Source organism: Nuphar pumila, chromosome 6 (genome assembly GCF_984573655.1).
Source record: "Nuphar pumila chromosome 6, dmNupPumi1.hap1.1, whole genome shotgun sequence".
Taxonomy (NCBI): Eukaryota; Viridiplantae; Streptophyta; class Magnoliopsida; order Nymphaeales; family Nymphaeaceae; genus Nuphar; species Nuphar pumila.
This window is the reverse complement of record NC_143254.1, coordinates 95,431,779-95,447,141: the sequence shown is the minus strand read 5'-3', so window position 1 is coordinate 95,447,141 and position 15,363 is coordinate 95,431,779. Positions and strand designations below refer to the sequence as shown.

Sequence of the window (15,363 nt, the reverse complement as noted above, 5' to 3'; positions counted from 1 at the left end):
TTGTCGTACCTAATCCGACTTAACCCAACGAGGCATTTTAATGGATTTGTTTGGCAATGGCTTTGACTTTTTAAATGGCCTTCACCAGTTTTTGCCCCTAAATCAGCCTAATAAAAATAGATAGATTTTCCCCTTTTCCGTAACTTGTGGGAAGATGACCCAGTACAAATGTGACGTTCTTTTGAGGTACTTGGCCTACGTTGTCCTTGGACAGTAGGTTCGCTTTCAAAAAAAAAAAATTTTTTTTTTTTTGGTATTTACTTTCACGAGTTTTGTAGCTTATGGTTGACTTAACTCTAGATGGATGGATTTCTTCATTGACAAGTTCTGACAACAATATAACCAACGGGGGGCTCAGCTTGGCAGGAGCAGTTAGTGCACGTCACCTTTTGTTGAGACGTCACAAGTTCGAATCCCAATGATATATGATTGTATTCACTGGTGGGGTCTGCCTAACCCCAGATTTTTCAGTCCAAAAGAAAAAATCATACAACAGTATAGTGTTTGGATTGTTCTACATACAACATTGTGTTTGGATTGTTCCATATATGACAAAGAGTACAAGGGGCTGTATCATTAATTAATTCTCCTATGCTATCAACATGCCTAATTGGAAGTTTGCGGGCACACACACATACATGCATTCATGCACACACTCACGCACAACATTGGAAAGACCTTACCTCCTGTGGGGGAGGAAACCCAGGTGGGGCCCCACGACCACCTTGCCTTATATGTGGCCCACCTTTAAAAGCTATGGATACACCGGTGCGCCAGCAGGATATAAGACATGGATGGTATTTTTTGGTAAAAGGAAAAAAATGCATAAAACAATTGCTTCCGGGTGGTGGTGGGGGGGTTGCCCTAAGCCCAGCCAAATAATAGTAATAATCATTTTTCTTGAATACGAAGAACTAGGATTTCCCATACCAAGAATCTGGATTCCTTGTTTCGATCATTTTGCAAGGAGGTTATCCTGCTTTACGATTGGGCTTCTCGCTCTAAGTGTTTTCGATAACTATAGTTTAGGTAGCCTACAAGGGCTTTGCTCATCAGGTAGGTGTGACTTGTGAATGTTACCAAGTTGACGGGATGTCACAAGTTAGAAACCCATGGGCCATGGTGTCCCTTGTTGCAAGGTCGAAGCTGGGTATTCTCTCCTGTGGGCAGGGGAGACCTCAAGGGTTTTACCAATTGGAGGTAATTAGCCAATGAGCCATAGGGATGGAGGGGCTTTTCTCTTGGATTATCATATATATATATATATATATATATATATATATATATATATATATATATGTGTGTGTGTGTGTGTGTGTGGAATGAAAACCTCCTTGATTAAAAAATTTTGGTGTACAATTGTGTTCAACATGATTGATTTACTGTAAATTGACACTTGAATCATGAATTTTGGATAGAAAAAATGGTATTTGGAGTCTTGAAAATTTATGAAAATTGTACACTTATAAAAACCTATAGATGCATTGGAATCAAAAGCTCCAAGAACATATTCCTATAAAAACAAACATATAGATCACATATGTACAGTCAAAATTTTGAAAAAAACAGCAAAAATCCAATAAAACTTTCATTGAGGAGGTTTGGGAGGGTTTTCCATTGAGAACTTTTTCATTTTCATATATATATATATATATATATATATATATATATATATATATATATATATATATATATATATATATATATATATATATATATATACGTGTAGGTGTTGAAAGTAACTTTCAGAATTATGCAGCCACTCTTTGAGCAACATATCACCATTGACTTGAACTTAATATGCAAATCAGACTCGTGATTTATAGCTTGCCTAATAGAGACTTGAGAAATCATGAATTGGGTCTTGCTAGACCAGGGATGTCAACGGGTGGGCTGGGTGATCCAGGTGAAACCAGACTTGGACCAGATTTTTGGGTATGGTATCGGGTTCAGACTTGGGTCTAATCGGGTCTACTATAAGAGAAACCATACCCGGACTCGATATGAACTACATGAACCAGATCCGGATCATACCCGGTAAAATAATATTTTTTATCACTTTACATTGTAAAATTGCGGGTCTTAATCAGAACTCGGGTTGGGCCTGGGTCTGGTATAAAATTTAACAAACTATACCCGGATCCATGTATTAATCGAACTTTCGGGTTTGGACCCAGGTCTTAATCGGGTCTTCTTATTTGTCACCATACCTGGACCCTATAAGGTTTGGTCCGGGTCGGATCCAGGTAAACCCGACCGGTTGACACCCCTCTGCTAGACATTTCTTACGAAGATGGGATCCACCCATCCCTATCTTCATATCCTAGCATGATACCTCTTGTGAGATTTAATTCTTGCGGATTGTTTTCGTCAAATCTGACCTAAGTAGATGTGATCTACGTGCCTCATTTAGTGAAGATCAGTGTTTTAATCTCCAGAATCCATCCCATGTGCAGGACCTTCTCGCAATTCAGAAATCAACGGCTGTAAAAATACTAAAATTTTATGATTTAGAAATCATACTTTTTTTTGTTGAAAAACCATGATTTGAAGGTAGATTCCTATCAAATTAACCATATTGAATTCGTCTGTGGCGTTAGATTTGGCAGAAACAACTTGCAAAAAAGAGATCTACAAGGGTTATGACTAAGTTATGAAGATAGGGAATGATTGGATTATGTCCCCTTACTCTTAATGATAAATTGGTGATTTTATACCCTGATAGCAATAACATGTCCATGACAAGGATAGTATCCTAATCCTCTTGTACAAATGAAAAACCTCCTTAATTAAAAAAATTTGGTGTTTTTCTCAAAATTTTGACTGTACAAATGTGTTCAGCATGATTGATTTACTGTAAATTGACACTTGAATCATGAATTTTGGATAGAAAAAATGGTATTTGGAGTCTTGAAAATTTATGAAAATTGTACACCATTGATTTTGAAACTTATAAAAACCTATACATGCATCGGAATCAAAAGCTCCAGGAACTGATTCCTATAAAAACAAGCATATAGATCACATATGTACAGTCAAAATTTTGAAAAAAAAAGCAAAAATCCAATAAAACTTCCATTGAGGAGGTTTGGGAGGGTTTTCCATTGAGAAGGTTTTCATTTTCATTTTCCATTGAGAAGGTTTCCATTGAGAAGGTTTTCATCATTGACTTGAACTTAATATGCAAATAGGACTCGTGATTTATAGCTTGCCTAATAGAGACTTGATAAATCATGAATTGGGTCAGGAACTTGTTGACTAGAGATTGTATCAACACCTAAACAATTAGTCAGATTCAATCATTTCTCCTGGTGATTGTCTGTGTTTCACATCTTAATTAATAAACTTTCTGACTGATTTATTCAACAAATTGATGGTTTGACCCTACTGTGTCTCGGCTCTTAATTAATAAACTATAAGACTGTTTTATGACTCGAATTGGTGATTTTATACCCTGATAGTAATAACATGTCCATGACAAGGATAGTATCATAATCCTCTTGTAATCCCCTTCAGCCCTAACTAGCTTTTTGGGTCATGGGGAATATTCCACCAAGAAAACATAGCCCAAACCAAGTGCCCAATCAACCTAACTTCAAATCATACTAGCTCCTCTACAAGACTCAAGTTGGCTTTAACTTTTTGACCACTTCTTTGACACCAAAATGTCCTTATCAGCTTTTGCAAATCACTATTAATCCCCCTTGCTTTTTGTGGTTCATGTGATAGCTTTATATTAAAAAGAAGCAGGAGGGAAGAGAGAGAGAGAGAGAGAGCAGAAAAAGGGACAATGATCTTTGTGCATAAAGAAAAAAGGAAAAGTCACCAAAGGGTTGTGGGTGCGTCTCAAGAGGGGAGCATATCTCATCAAAGAGTAAGAGTGAAGCCTAAAAAGCGACCCCCACTAAAACTGATCAGTGGGCCAAACTTACCACATGGGTCTGTGGTAGTAAAGGTGCATGTATGTTGAGTGCGCCACCCTAATCACTGGACAAAAGGCCAAAGTTATCAACATGGCCTGCAGGCCACTAACCCATCTCTTGGATCCCAACCCATTTGGGACATACCTAGATCCAACCCGACTATCTGTATATACTAAAGACCTTGTCAAATATAGACAGAATTAGAGATCAACTCCTACATATAATTATGCTTTAGAAGGTACTCCATACATAAATTATCCTAAACTAGGGATGTACATGTACATGATCAAATTATACATAACTTTTATGGCTATATTTATACAGGGGTGTACCAGAAAATTGCATAGAATGACCAAATATATACATAGATTGTATGAAAAAGCATCTGAATGACACATTTACGTAGGGTATGCCTAGAAACATATACATAGAATAATCAAAGTTATTGTGGTGTAGTTAAAGGGCACATTGAGGGGTGCCATCAAAATCTGTCTTACAATTATGCATTGGGCTACATTGCCTGAAAAAATAGGTAGAAATTTAGAAACAAAGATACTACAACCCATATAAAGAGCAAATTAAGACAATGTAATGAGTCATGACTTGTGAGTTCTACCATGAGAACTATTTCTCATAGTTTCACGTAGGGAACCCCTCAAAACATATATAGAACGATAGTGGTAGATATTATACATGGTCTATGTAGACAGTATCTAGAGTCCCATTCACAACCATCTCTCACGTCGCCATGACTATTAGGAAACCAAAAAACCAACGGCTGTGATTTGCTTAGCTGCTCACTAGATGATTCCTCTTTTTGTTTAATAATAAAGGAAAAAATAAAAACAAAAGGTGTCAATTCATCAAAAACCATGATGTTGGTCATACACAAAATACATTAAGACATCAAGATGATCTCACTCTTTGTACCTAAAACACCATCCATCAAGAAAGAAAAAAAAACGAAACAAAATAAAAAAAATAAAAAAAGCCCTTCCTTTTCTTTTCTTTTCTTTTCTTTTTTTGAAATTTTTGATTTTTTTTAATTTCTTCATCTCATGAACCGACCTCTCAAATGACAAAATATAGAAAAACGTAAACGGGTCGTTTTTGTCGAGATCCAGATTCACGACCCGACCCGGACTAATGTTGAACCCCATCCGTCGTGCGTCCAATCAACCATCACGGCTTCCACGCCGATGCCCACACCACCGGTTGCTCCTTCCACGAGAGGAATATTCCGGGGGAATCTCCGGCAGGAGCCATCGACCACCCTTCCTTGTACCGCCTGAGCAGTGCCCGGACGTCGTCGGAAACGTCGTCGCTGAACGCCGCGGGCGAGAACCCAGCGGAGCCGAGCCGCCTTGCCCAGCCCGCGGCTCGCTCCCTCCGCTCGGCCGACTCACCCGCCGGGCACGCCACGACGTCGACGATCGCCCTCCGGGCAGCGCGCTCGAGCGCCAGCCGCTCGTTGCTCGTCTTCGGGAAGCTGCCGTCCAGCGACTCCAGGTAGGCGGAGAAGAACTGGAGGCACTCCCGGAACGCCGCCACGAACTGTCCCCCGCCCTCCTCCTCCTCCGCCGGCTCCCCTCCGCCGAACTCCGCCTCCTCCTCGATCACCGTCACTATCTTCGGCCGGAGCCGCCTGAACCCGTCGAGGATCGCGTCACGCCCCGGCCCGGGCGGGACGCGCCGGATTGCTCCGACGCAGTTGACTGCGACGGCCTCTCCGGGCTGCTTCTCGATCCGGTCGAGCACGTCCGCACCGAACCCGCCCTCGTCACAATACACCACAGAAAACTTAAATGGCACGCCCATCAGCCTTGCAAACTTCTCGATGCGCTGGCCGATCTCCTTCATGACCTTATGGATGGAGCTCCCTCCGGTGAGCACGACGCTAGTGAGCCTGAGGTGCGGGGTGTCGTCCGACCGGGTGGCGAGCGCCTCCAGCAAGGTGGGCCACTGGGTGCAATGCGTGGTGCTTATATCCACGATATGCAGCCTGGGCTCGCCGTCGAAGGCCTCCAGAATGGCGCCGTTGGCCGCGACGTGGCCGAACGTGGCCCAGGGGCTCGCCTCCTGGAACTTGAGCATGGTCTTGCGCGTTGACTCGAAAGAGACGCCCTTCTCCGCCGCCGAGCACAGCGTTTGGTAGGTCCGGTGGCCGGAGCCGGTGATCCTCGCAAACAGAGCCTGCAGGAAGTAGGCGGCGAGCTTCTGGTCGGTGTCACCGTAGGGGGAGGAGAGTTCGTTGAGCATCCAGAGGAGCTGCTGGATTCGGGCCGAGTCCCTGGCGGCGACGGCCTGGGCGCAGTCGGAGAGGAGAGTGGCGGCCCAGTTGGAGGGAGGGTGGGTGGAGGAGATGAAGTCGTCGGGGATCGGGGGGTGGTAGTCGGTGGGGATGGGGTCGAGCACTTGGTGGGAGGCCGGGGTAGGGTAGGGGAGGAAGTGCTTGGAGGAGGAGGAGGAGAAGTCGTCGTCGTCCATACCGAAAGGGTTGCAGCATTCTTGGTGGAAGGAGGAGATGGTGGTGGCGTTGTTGGTGGTGGTGGCGTCGCTGAAGCTGAGGGAGGAGGTTCTTGAGGTCCTGGTGGTGGTGGAGTTGTTGTTGAAGGATGGGTCCGGTTGGAGGGTGACTAGCCGAAAGAGGGTATCCATGCAGGCGGGGGGGCGGTGATGCGCTTCTTGTTGACGTGCATGCCTTTTTTACTCCGTTTCCTCTGTCTCCCTCTCTTTGGTGTGGGCTTTTTGGATGGGGTGAGATTTTATGAGAGGGGGACTGTGGGGAGGGTGGGGGAATGATGGTATGATGGTGGGGAAGAATCTATGATGGGCTCTATGTTGGTGTGTCTTTGATACAATCGACAAGAGAAAAAATGGGAATTCTTCTTTCTTTCTTTTCTTATAGATGCTAGAGAGAGAAAATGATGGTGGGAGAGAATCTATGATGGGTTTTTCTTGCGGTGTGCTTGATACAATCGATAAGGAGAGTGAGATCTCTTCTTTTTAGTTTTTCTCCTTATAGAATGATACTGTTGGTGGAGAGAGAGAATGATGGTGGGAGAGAATCTATGATGGGTTTCTCTTGGGGTGTGCTTGATACAATCGATAAGAAGGGAGAGTGGGATCTCTTCTTTTTAGTTTTTCTCCTTATAGAATGATACTGTTGGTGGAGAGAGAGAGAGGTATGGGGGTGCTTGGGGAATTTAGAAATGGGATTGGTGTTCTGACAAGAGTATGAAAAGATGAGAAGAGAAGGGGTGTGGAGGAGAATTTGGTGGGAACAGGCGTGCCAAAGGGATTAGCTTAGTGGGTTTTGCAAAAGTGGCATGAGAGAGAGAGAGAGCATTATTTAGAATAGAAAAGCCCCGCGTGCATCAGGGTCATCACACCCACCACCACCTTCCCCACACTCCTTTCTCCCTTGTTCCTCTCCAATCTCTTCAATCAAGGAAAAATAATAATAATAACAATCTCTCTCTCTCTCTCTGTACATTATGAGAAACACCTCTTTTAAAAAACGTGGGTCACGCTTCCCTTTCAAGTCTTACCACATTTCAAACGTCGGGCTCGCATGTGAATCCAATCTACAGGAAAGAAAACCTTAATACCACTGTTTCATCTGTTAACGATTAAGGGTGTTTTGGTTGAAGAGAAGGGGAACACGCTTAAGCTTAGTTGATTGAAACAATTGTACAAAAAGACAAGACCTAGGGATGGTTTTCTGGGAGTTGGTACAGCATGTGTTGCCCCCTTCAATCATTAGAGGAATTCCATTGTTGGCTTCTTTGTCTCCTGTTACACAGAGTTTTGGATACCAAAATTCATGATGACCTCTGATTTTTTGTGTTTCTTTGTCCTCTCAGATTTCAGCAATATATTTTCTTTTCTCTTTTCTCTCACAGTTTTCGTATCTTATTTTCCAAGGAAGACGCAAGTGTGCCTAGATTCTTGGGGTGCATGATCGCCCCACAAATTTATAGGCCATAGCTTCTATTCTACTCCATGTCTTCATTCACCTACCTTTGTTTTTATAGGTAAGTTATGATACAGCAAGGTCATTTCATTTGGAAAACTCCCATGGCTTGTCTTCTTCTACCTAACAAACAAGGAATATGTCCGTATGTTTTCCACCATCTCCACTATCATACTAGTTTAATGGTATGAGGCCTGCAACATTTGACAGTTTTACGTTATTGATCATTCAAATAAAGAAGAAGATGTACACTAAGCAGCGGTGTTTTCTTTACTAGCTGTTTGAATAGGAGCCCTACTTGATCTCCCAAGAAATGAGATTTTTTCTCAAAAATGGGTTGAGGCCAACAAGTGGCTCAATTACCAAAATCCGCCGGCAAATCTCTACATTGATGTAGGGCATGCTATTTATTAAATAATATACACATCTGCAAGGCCTGAGTTTCAAAACATGCCTTAGAACATATCGAGAATTAGCAATGTCCACATCATATAAATGGCGGGAGGAATATATATATATATATGTGTGTGTGTGTGTGTGTGTGTGTGTGTGTGTGTGTGTGTGTGTGTGAAAAGTGGTAGCTGCATATGACTTTTCTGGTTTACCACCAGCCTACTATGAGCAAATGGGTATTTTCAGGTTGATATTTGCAAATCTGACCCTGCAATTTTCGATATGGTTGATTAGCTAAGAAACAACACTTGGATTATGTTTTTTGCATGTTGGAATCAGATGTTCCAAGAGTTAATTGCTATAAAATCAGGCATGTAGAACACATTTGTATAGATAGATTTAAGAAAAACATAAAAACCTTCAAATGCCTTGTAGGCTGACGGTAGGCCTCAAAAGTGGTAGGCAGCTACCACCTAGATTTAAGAAAAACATAAAAAGTCTTCAAATGCCTGATGGGCTGGTGGTAGGCCAGAAAAGTTGTAGGCAGCTACCATTTACTCTTTATATATATACATATATATATATACATATATATATATATATATATATATATATAGAGAGAGAGAGAGAGAGAGAGAGAGCTCTCAAGGCGCCTACTCCCACGAAGCTTCAAAGTTTCAAAAAAATTGAGCTTTTTTAGTTGACCCGGCCCTATAGATATGATGTACAATCATTATTTAGTGGAAAATACGTTTCAGATCATGTGATTATGGCATACATGTAGTTTTTTAAGATCTCCAAATATCAATGGCTTACAATGTACCAGAATTTCATAACTTAAAAAACCAATTTTTATGTCCAAAAAACATGATTCAAATCATGATTCCTATCAAATAAACTATGTCAAGTACATCTATAAGGTCAACCTACAACTGTGATTTTTAGTATTTAAGAGTAGGTTCTCCCTAAACATATAAGTAATGCTATGGTGCTCTAGTAACACCTACTAGAAATCATAGTTCTAGGTTGCATCTTCTCAATCAGACCTTATAAATATACTTAACAAAGTTTATTTGATATGAATCATGTTTTAGATCATGTTTTTTAGACATCAAATTAGGTTTTTTTAAGTCATCAAATTTTGGGCCATTAAAGATTGCAAGCCATGCAAATTCTAACCTCTTCTAAATCATTGGAGTAAAATAATTCAATGGTATAGATGAAGGAGTAGGTGCTCTAAGAGCACTATATATATATATATATATATATATATATATATATATATATATATATATATATATATATATATATATATATATATGAGAACTGAACATATTAGGCCCTCTTTTCTCGTTCTGCCACATTAAGACCCATAGTTTGAAGTGTTTTATATATAATAGATCTGAATCGTTAGATGTGCTTAGCATGCTCGACTTAGTAGGAATCAACTCTTGGATCATATTTTTGACAAAAAAATGTATTTTTATGATTCAGAAAAAATTGATGCCTTCATAGCCATTGATTTTGGAACACTGAAAAAACCTATATACATGTGAGATTCCCGTGATCCAAAAGTTGTTTCCCACTAAACAAAACCAATATATCACATATATGGTGTTAGATGTGAGAAAAAATATCGGAAACTATGATTTTTTAAACAGCCTAACAGGGCAGAACTAGAGCATTTACTCTCTCTCTCTCTCTCTCTCTCTCTATATATATATATATATATATATATATATATATATATATAGGGTGCTCCCTGAGCACCTACTCCCACCTAATATGAGTTTTAAATTTTCAAATTTTATAAACTTTTAGTTTTGGATCATGTGATTATAGCATACATGTAGCTTTTTTAAGGCCTTTAAAAATCAATGGGTCACAGTGTATCAAAATTTCATGACTTAAACATTGTATTTTTATATCCAAAAAATATGATTCAATGGATGATATTTTCATCAAATAGATTATATATGTTGAGTACATCCATAAGGTCTGATTGAAAATATACCACTTACAACTATGATTTCTAGTATGTGAGTGCTCCGAAGCACACGGTAGCATTTCTCTCTACATATATAGATATATAGAGAGAGATTCTCTTAAACATCCCCTCGGGGAAGATTGCAAACTTAGGTTGTTAATTTTGCAGTATTTGAAGAGTTTTAGGAGGCATTCATATGTATCGTGAAGAATCAAGAAAACAAGGGGAATCATCGGCACCGTTGCCAATTATAATATTTCAGCAAATTAGATGTCTTCATCAACGACTAGAAGAATAATGATGATCAAATATTATATAAGGTAGTCATTATGTGGGGGACCTCGACCAACAAGAATCTCCCACTTTTTTTTGTTAAAAACATCATGATGATGACTACTCTCTCTCTCTCTCTCTCTCTCTCTCTCTCTGCAATGTTGTTAATATACACATTGGCCCATGTTTATTTGTTTAAAACCTAAAAAGGCATGCGTCTAAACAATCTTGGCAGATGGGTCATGTTTCTGCCTGCAATTAATTTGGATGACACATGGGGTTGGCCACGGTAATGCATTACAGACCACCTATTCCTGATTAGAAAATGGTTCTGATATAAAGAAACTGTTGACAACAAATATGCGTCCCTGAACACCAACTTTCTCCCACATAAAACTACAAAGGGATTTGGATATAACTGACCTAGATATAACACTTATTATCAGGTTTATTATGCCAAACTGGGTGTAGACATGGATCCAAATCCATGTATGGGTAGGGATGACCTGTCAACGTAATCAGATCCAGATCCTCAATCACCAAGGTCCATCTCAGATCCAACCAGTTGCAGCTTGGTATGACAATTAAATATGAACTCTCTCTCTCTCTCTCTCTCTCTCTCTAGTTTTGTGAAGTAGTGCGTGAACTAAATGGAATGGACACTAGAGAGACCTTCCTATAGTGATTATAGTCCCAAATTAACAAGTAAATTTTAAATTGTCTATAATTTGTAATTGTATAAGAGGCAAAATCAAGGGATGTCATGAGTTCGAAAGAGTTGTTGCCAAGTCAAAGCTTGTTATAGTCCCTGGTGGACAAAGGCTAGGGATCCTAGGTTTTTTACACCAATGAGTTCAAAAGTGAGTATGTAAGGTGGTTTTCCTGGTTATTAAAAAATATATAAAAAAGTCAAGTATATACCTTAAATATTTGCTAAAAAAGAAAGAAAAAAATTTGTGACAGTAATTCCCAGCTGAATTGGATAAATTCTTTCCCAAAAGATGCATGTATAACTTTGCAATGATCAACTTCATAATATCATCGGACAATGACTAATTTTTTGTACAATACCATAACTGGCTGCAAACTAAAAAATATGACAAAACATGGTCAATTTACTTTTTATACAGTTTTTTTTCCTATTGTCACATGAAAAAACCAGGTGTCTTGATCGAAATCAATATGCCTGATTTTTTCAGGCCAAAGCTTGAACCAAGACAACTAATTTATCAAGTGACAAAAGTGCAAACCCATCAAGAAAAATATAAATTGTCCATGTTTGTCATATTTTTTTTTTGGTTGTGGCTAAACGTGGAACAGTGCCAAAAGTTAGTGTCATCTACGTCTTTATTGGTGATATCATCTTTATGTAGACCATCAAAAGCATGCTAAACTTTAAAGACTTTACCAGGAATATCCATGGGGAGATAAAACCATTGATTGGTTTCTATACATTAATCTTATACGTTAATGAATTTAAAGTGGATATTCCCATACCTGCTTGATAATCCATGGGAAGAAACAGGCATGGAAAAGAAGAGAAAAAGGCTGTGAATGGCTCAAAGCTGGGCCGACTTAAAAGGCAGAAATTGGTCAGGTCTGTATCTAGATATGTATTGAAAAGATCCAAAAGAAGTCACAATGTGGCTGGAAATCAAATCGTGCAGCTGCCAGACCTAGGCGGGTCTAAGTCTCCATGATCAAGGCGAATTTAGATTGGACCCAGCTTTGCATAATTTGTGGGCAGCTTTTATCTTCTTTTTCTCCCCTGCTTGACTGGAAAGAACATGCAAGAATTTTACAGCTCATGCTTGAGAGTAGGGGTGTCAACGGATCGGGTTTGATTTGGATCCAGGTGAAAACAGACTTGAACCAGATTTTTGGGAATGACATGGCGACCGGACCCGGGTCTAATCGGTTCCACACAAAAATCATACCCAGACCCGATAAGAACTACATGAACTAAACCCAGACCATACCTAGTAAAATCATAATTTTTAACATTTTTACATTAAAAATATTGCAGGTCTTAATCGGAACTCGGGTCGGGTCCAAGTCTGGTATAAAATTTCACAAACTATACCCAGGTTCATGTATTAATTGGACCTTTGGGTCCGAACCTGGGTCTTAATCAGGTTTTCTCATTTATCACCATACCCGAACTCTATAGGATTTGGTTCGGGTCGGGTCACGGTAAACCAGGACCTTTGTTACCCCTAGGAATAGATGGTCTGACGTCTCCTCTTCTGTTTCACAAAGACAGCACCTGTTAGCTATGGAGAAGCCCAAGTGCTTGAGTCGGTCCTATGTAAGGAGTTTCCCTTCAGTAGCAAATTTAAGGGTGATAGAGGCCCTTGGGTTACTTTGATCCTTCCAAATAATCTTGTAGATGGGTTCAGGTTCTCTCTTTCTGTTGTTTTCTCCCAAATTGCTTTCATTGAGAACTGGTCTGACCCTTTGGCATTCTTATGTCCCATTTGCAATTCTGAATGCCTTCATATCGGACTATCCTGCATTCTGGTCTAGCTTCTGAAATCAGCATAGTGCATAGATGAATATGACGCAGCGAATCATACATGACCCACCTGGGTGTTGACAGGAAGTTGTCGAATCAGCCGTCCTGTGCACCATTGGTCGTACCAAAAAACTCAATGGCATCCCCTCTCCCAACCATCCATCTTGCCCCTTCCAAAAGCTTTGAAGCACCCACTCTCACTCCTTTCCATGCATACGATACGCCCATAGATGATTTGGGCACCCAAAGGGACTCCTTATTTTGGTATTTCATGGTCACCAGTTGTGCCCACTGACTGTTTTACGCCATCCCAGCTATCCACGTGAGCTTTGTGAGACTCGCGCTATTCATTTCCTAGATTTTGCGTATCCTCAAACCACCCTCATAGTATTTTTTACATGCGTCCTCTCAACTAATTAAGTGGAAATTTCTATGCTGGTTTGAGTCACACAATGCAAAATTCGGAATGGTGGCTTCCAACTCTTCGATGATGTTCATGGGGAGCTTAAAGATACTCATCCAATAGATTGGAAGGGCTAATAAGACCGACTTTACCAAACACAAATCGACCTGCCATCGATAATCTCTTTCCTCTCCACGCCTCCATCCTCACGCATCTGTTTTCGCAGTCTCCCACTGAAGAGTGGCATACCCAAAGTAGGTCATTAGGAGGCTCGATTGTTGAGTCTTTGAATTTGGTTAATCTTTTGCCACGCCATGTTGAAAGTAACAAAATTTGTTTACTGCCAATGAATCAATTATCTCATGAGCAAGTAGAACATTGTCTTTGATATGGTCCTGCCTTTTAGGAAAGCCATTTGATTTTGACTGATGAGGCATTCTTGAATCTCTTCCATTCTGGTGACTATGATCTTTGTTATCACCTTATATACGAAATTACAGAGACTTACCCGCTTGAACTGATTGAGTCGGTCTGTCATTTCTTTCTTTGGGATTAATGCTATGTTTGTGTAGTTTGCCCTACGCAGGATTTTTCCATAGACAAAAAAATTTACAGACAGCTTTACAAACATCTGCGGCCACCACATCTCAGTACTTCTGAAAAAAGGCTCCTGTGAAGCCATTCGGTCCCGGTGCGATGTGTACATCTATTGAAAAAATTGACTGCTTAATCTCCATGTCTGCTACTTCATTCAGTAGCTGCTTGTGATCTTCCTCAATTGCTCTTAGGGAAGCTAGACTGATTAAGTGTTCTCTAATCACGTCCTCTATATAGAACAGTGCAGAGAAAAAATCTATGACCTCTTTTTTAATGTTCTCTTTTTCACTGATGATAGATCTGTCTTCCCTAATCAAATGTGATATCCTCCTCCAGGCGATGTTCTTGTTTACTTGAGCATGGAAAAGGCTGAGTTTTGGTCCCCTTCTCTTAACCATCTCCATCTGGATTTTTGTTTTCAATAAGGCTCCTCCATTTCATGGAGGATCTGCAATTCTTGTCTTAACTAGATTTCCTTTGAGGCTTTCTACTTTCCGAATATTCCGCTAAAATCATCAAAAGTGGCCTCATCAGCGTCCCTCAACCGAGTTTTTTTGGTAAGGTTACCGACGGCTAGGTTTTTTAGCTAATAGTTTGCTACTGATGTTTTTATTGTGAAGCATCACTACAAGTATACTTTATAAGTATTTTAACGCCAACACTAGCATAACATTCAAAGTACATAAGATATTCATAACAAGAAAACGGACAGACTACTAGTAGTGTCTATCTAGTCCATGTAAACAGGCAACTAAACAGGTAAATAAACCATGATCATGTACAAGACTAGTAACAGGCCATAAATCCAACCTTCAAAATAATGAAATCATAAATAATAGTATGAAGCTAGGATAATATGCTGGAAAGAAGAATATTGTCCAACATTAAGGGCATGTTTGATTGGCAAAAGAAGTTTGTTGACTGCTGGTTCAAGACGAGCTTGCCTTGAACAAGCTGTCCTTAACCAGTTTTTGTTTCGTGTTTGATTAGATGGAACAATTAGCATTGAACTAATAAATCTTTGTTTGAGTAGTTAGGACAAATTGTTCTGGTCAAGAAAATTTTGCTAAAGAAATTAAACATTGGCACATGGTTGCATATTTTTGAACAATGTTGCCGAAATTGAATTCTAAACTGAATCAGTTTATTTTAAAAAATATTTTTGTTTAATTTAAAATTTATAGTATCAAAAAGTAATAATAATAATAATAATATCAAAAAATTAAGGGAAAAAAAAGCAAAAAAGGCTTATACAAACAATAGTCTTTCGGATCGAAAGCATTGCTTATGTCAAAG

The 15,363-nt window shown here is 39.8% G+C and overlaps 1 protein-coding gene across 1 annotated transcript; it reads right to left on the bottom strand.

The window, feature by feature from the left end:
- Positions 1-4,720: 4,720 nt before the first annotated feature.
- Positions 4,721-6,739, bottom strand: LOC149835264 (protein SHORT-ROOT-like). Its single transcript, XM_090010473.1, has one exon. The coding sequence runs from the start codon at positions 6,579-6,581 to the stop codon at positions 5,106-5,108; it is 1,476 nt and encodes a 491-aa protein (XP_089866599.1). The 5' UTR covers positions 6,582-6,739; the 3' UTR covers positions 4,721-5,105.
- Between the last annotated feature and the right edge of the window lie 8,624 nt (positions 6,740-15,363).

Excerpts from the sequence above, each read along its gene's own strand:
- LOC149835264 (XM_090010473.1), bottom strand. The coding sequence starts at position 6,581 with ATGGATACCCTCTTTCGGCTAGTCACCCTCCAACCGGACCCATCCTTC.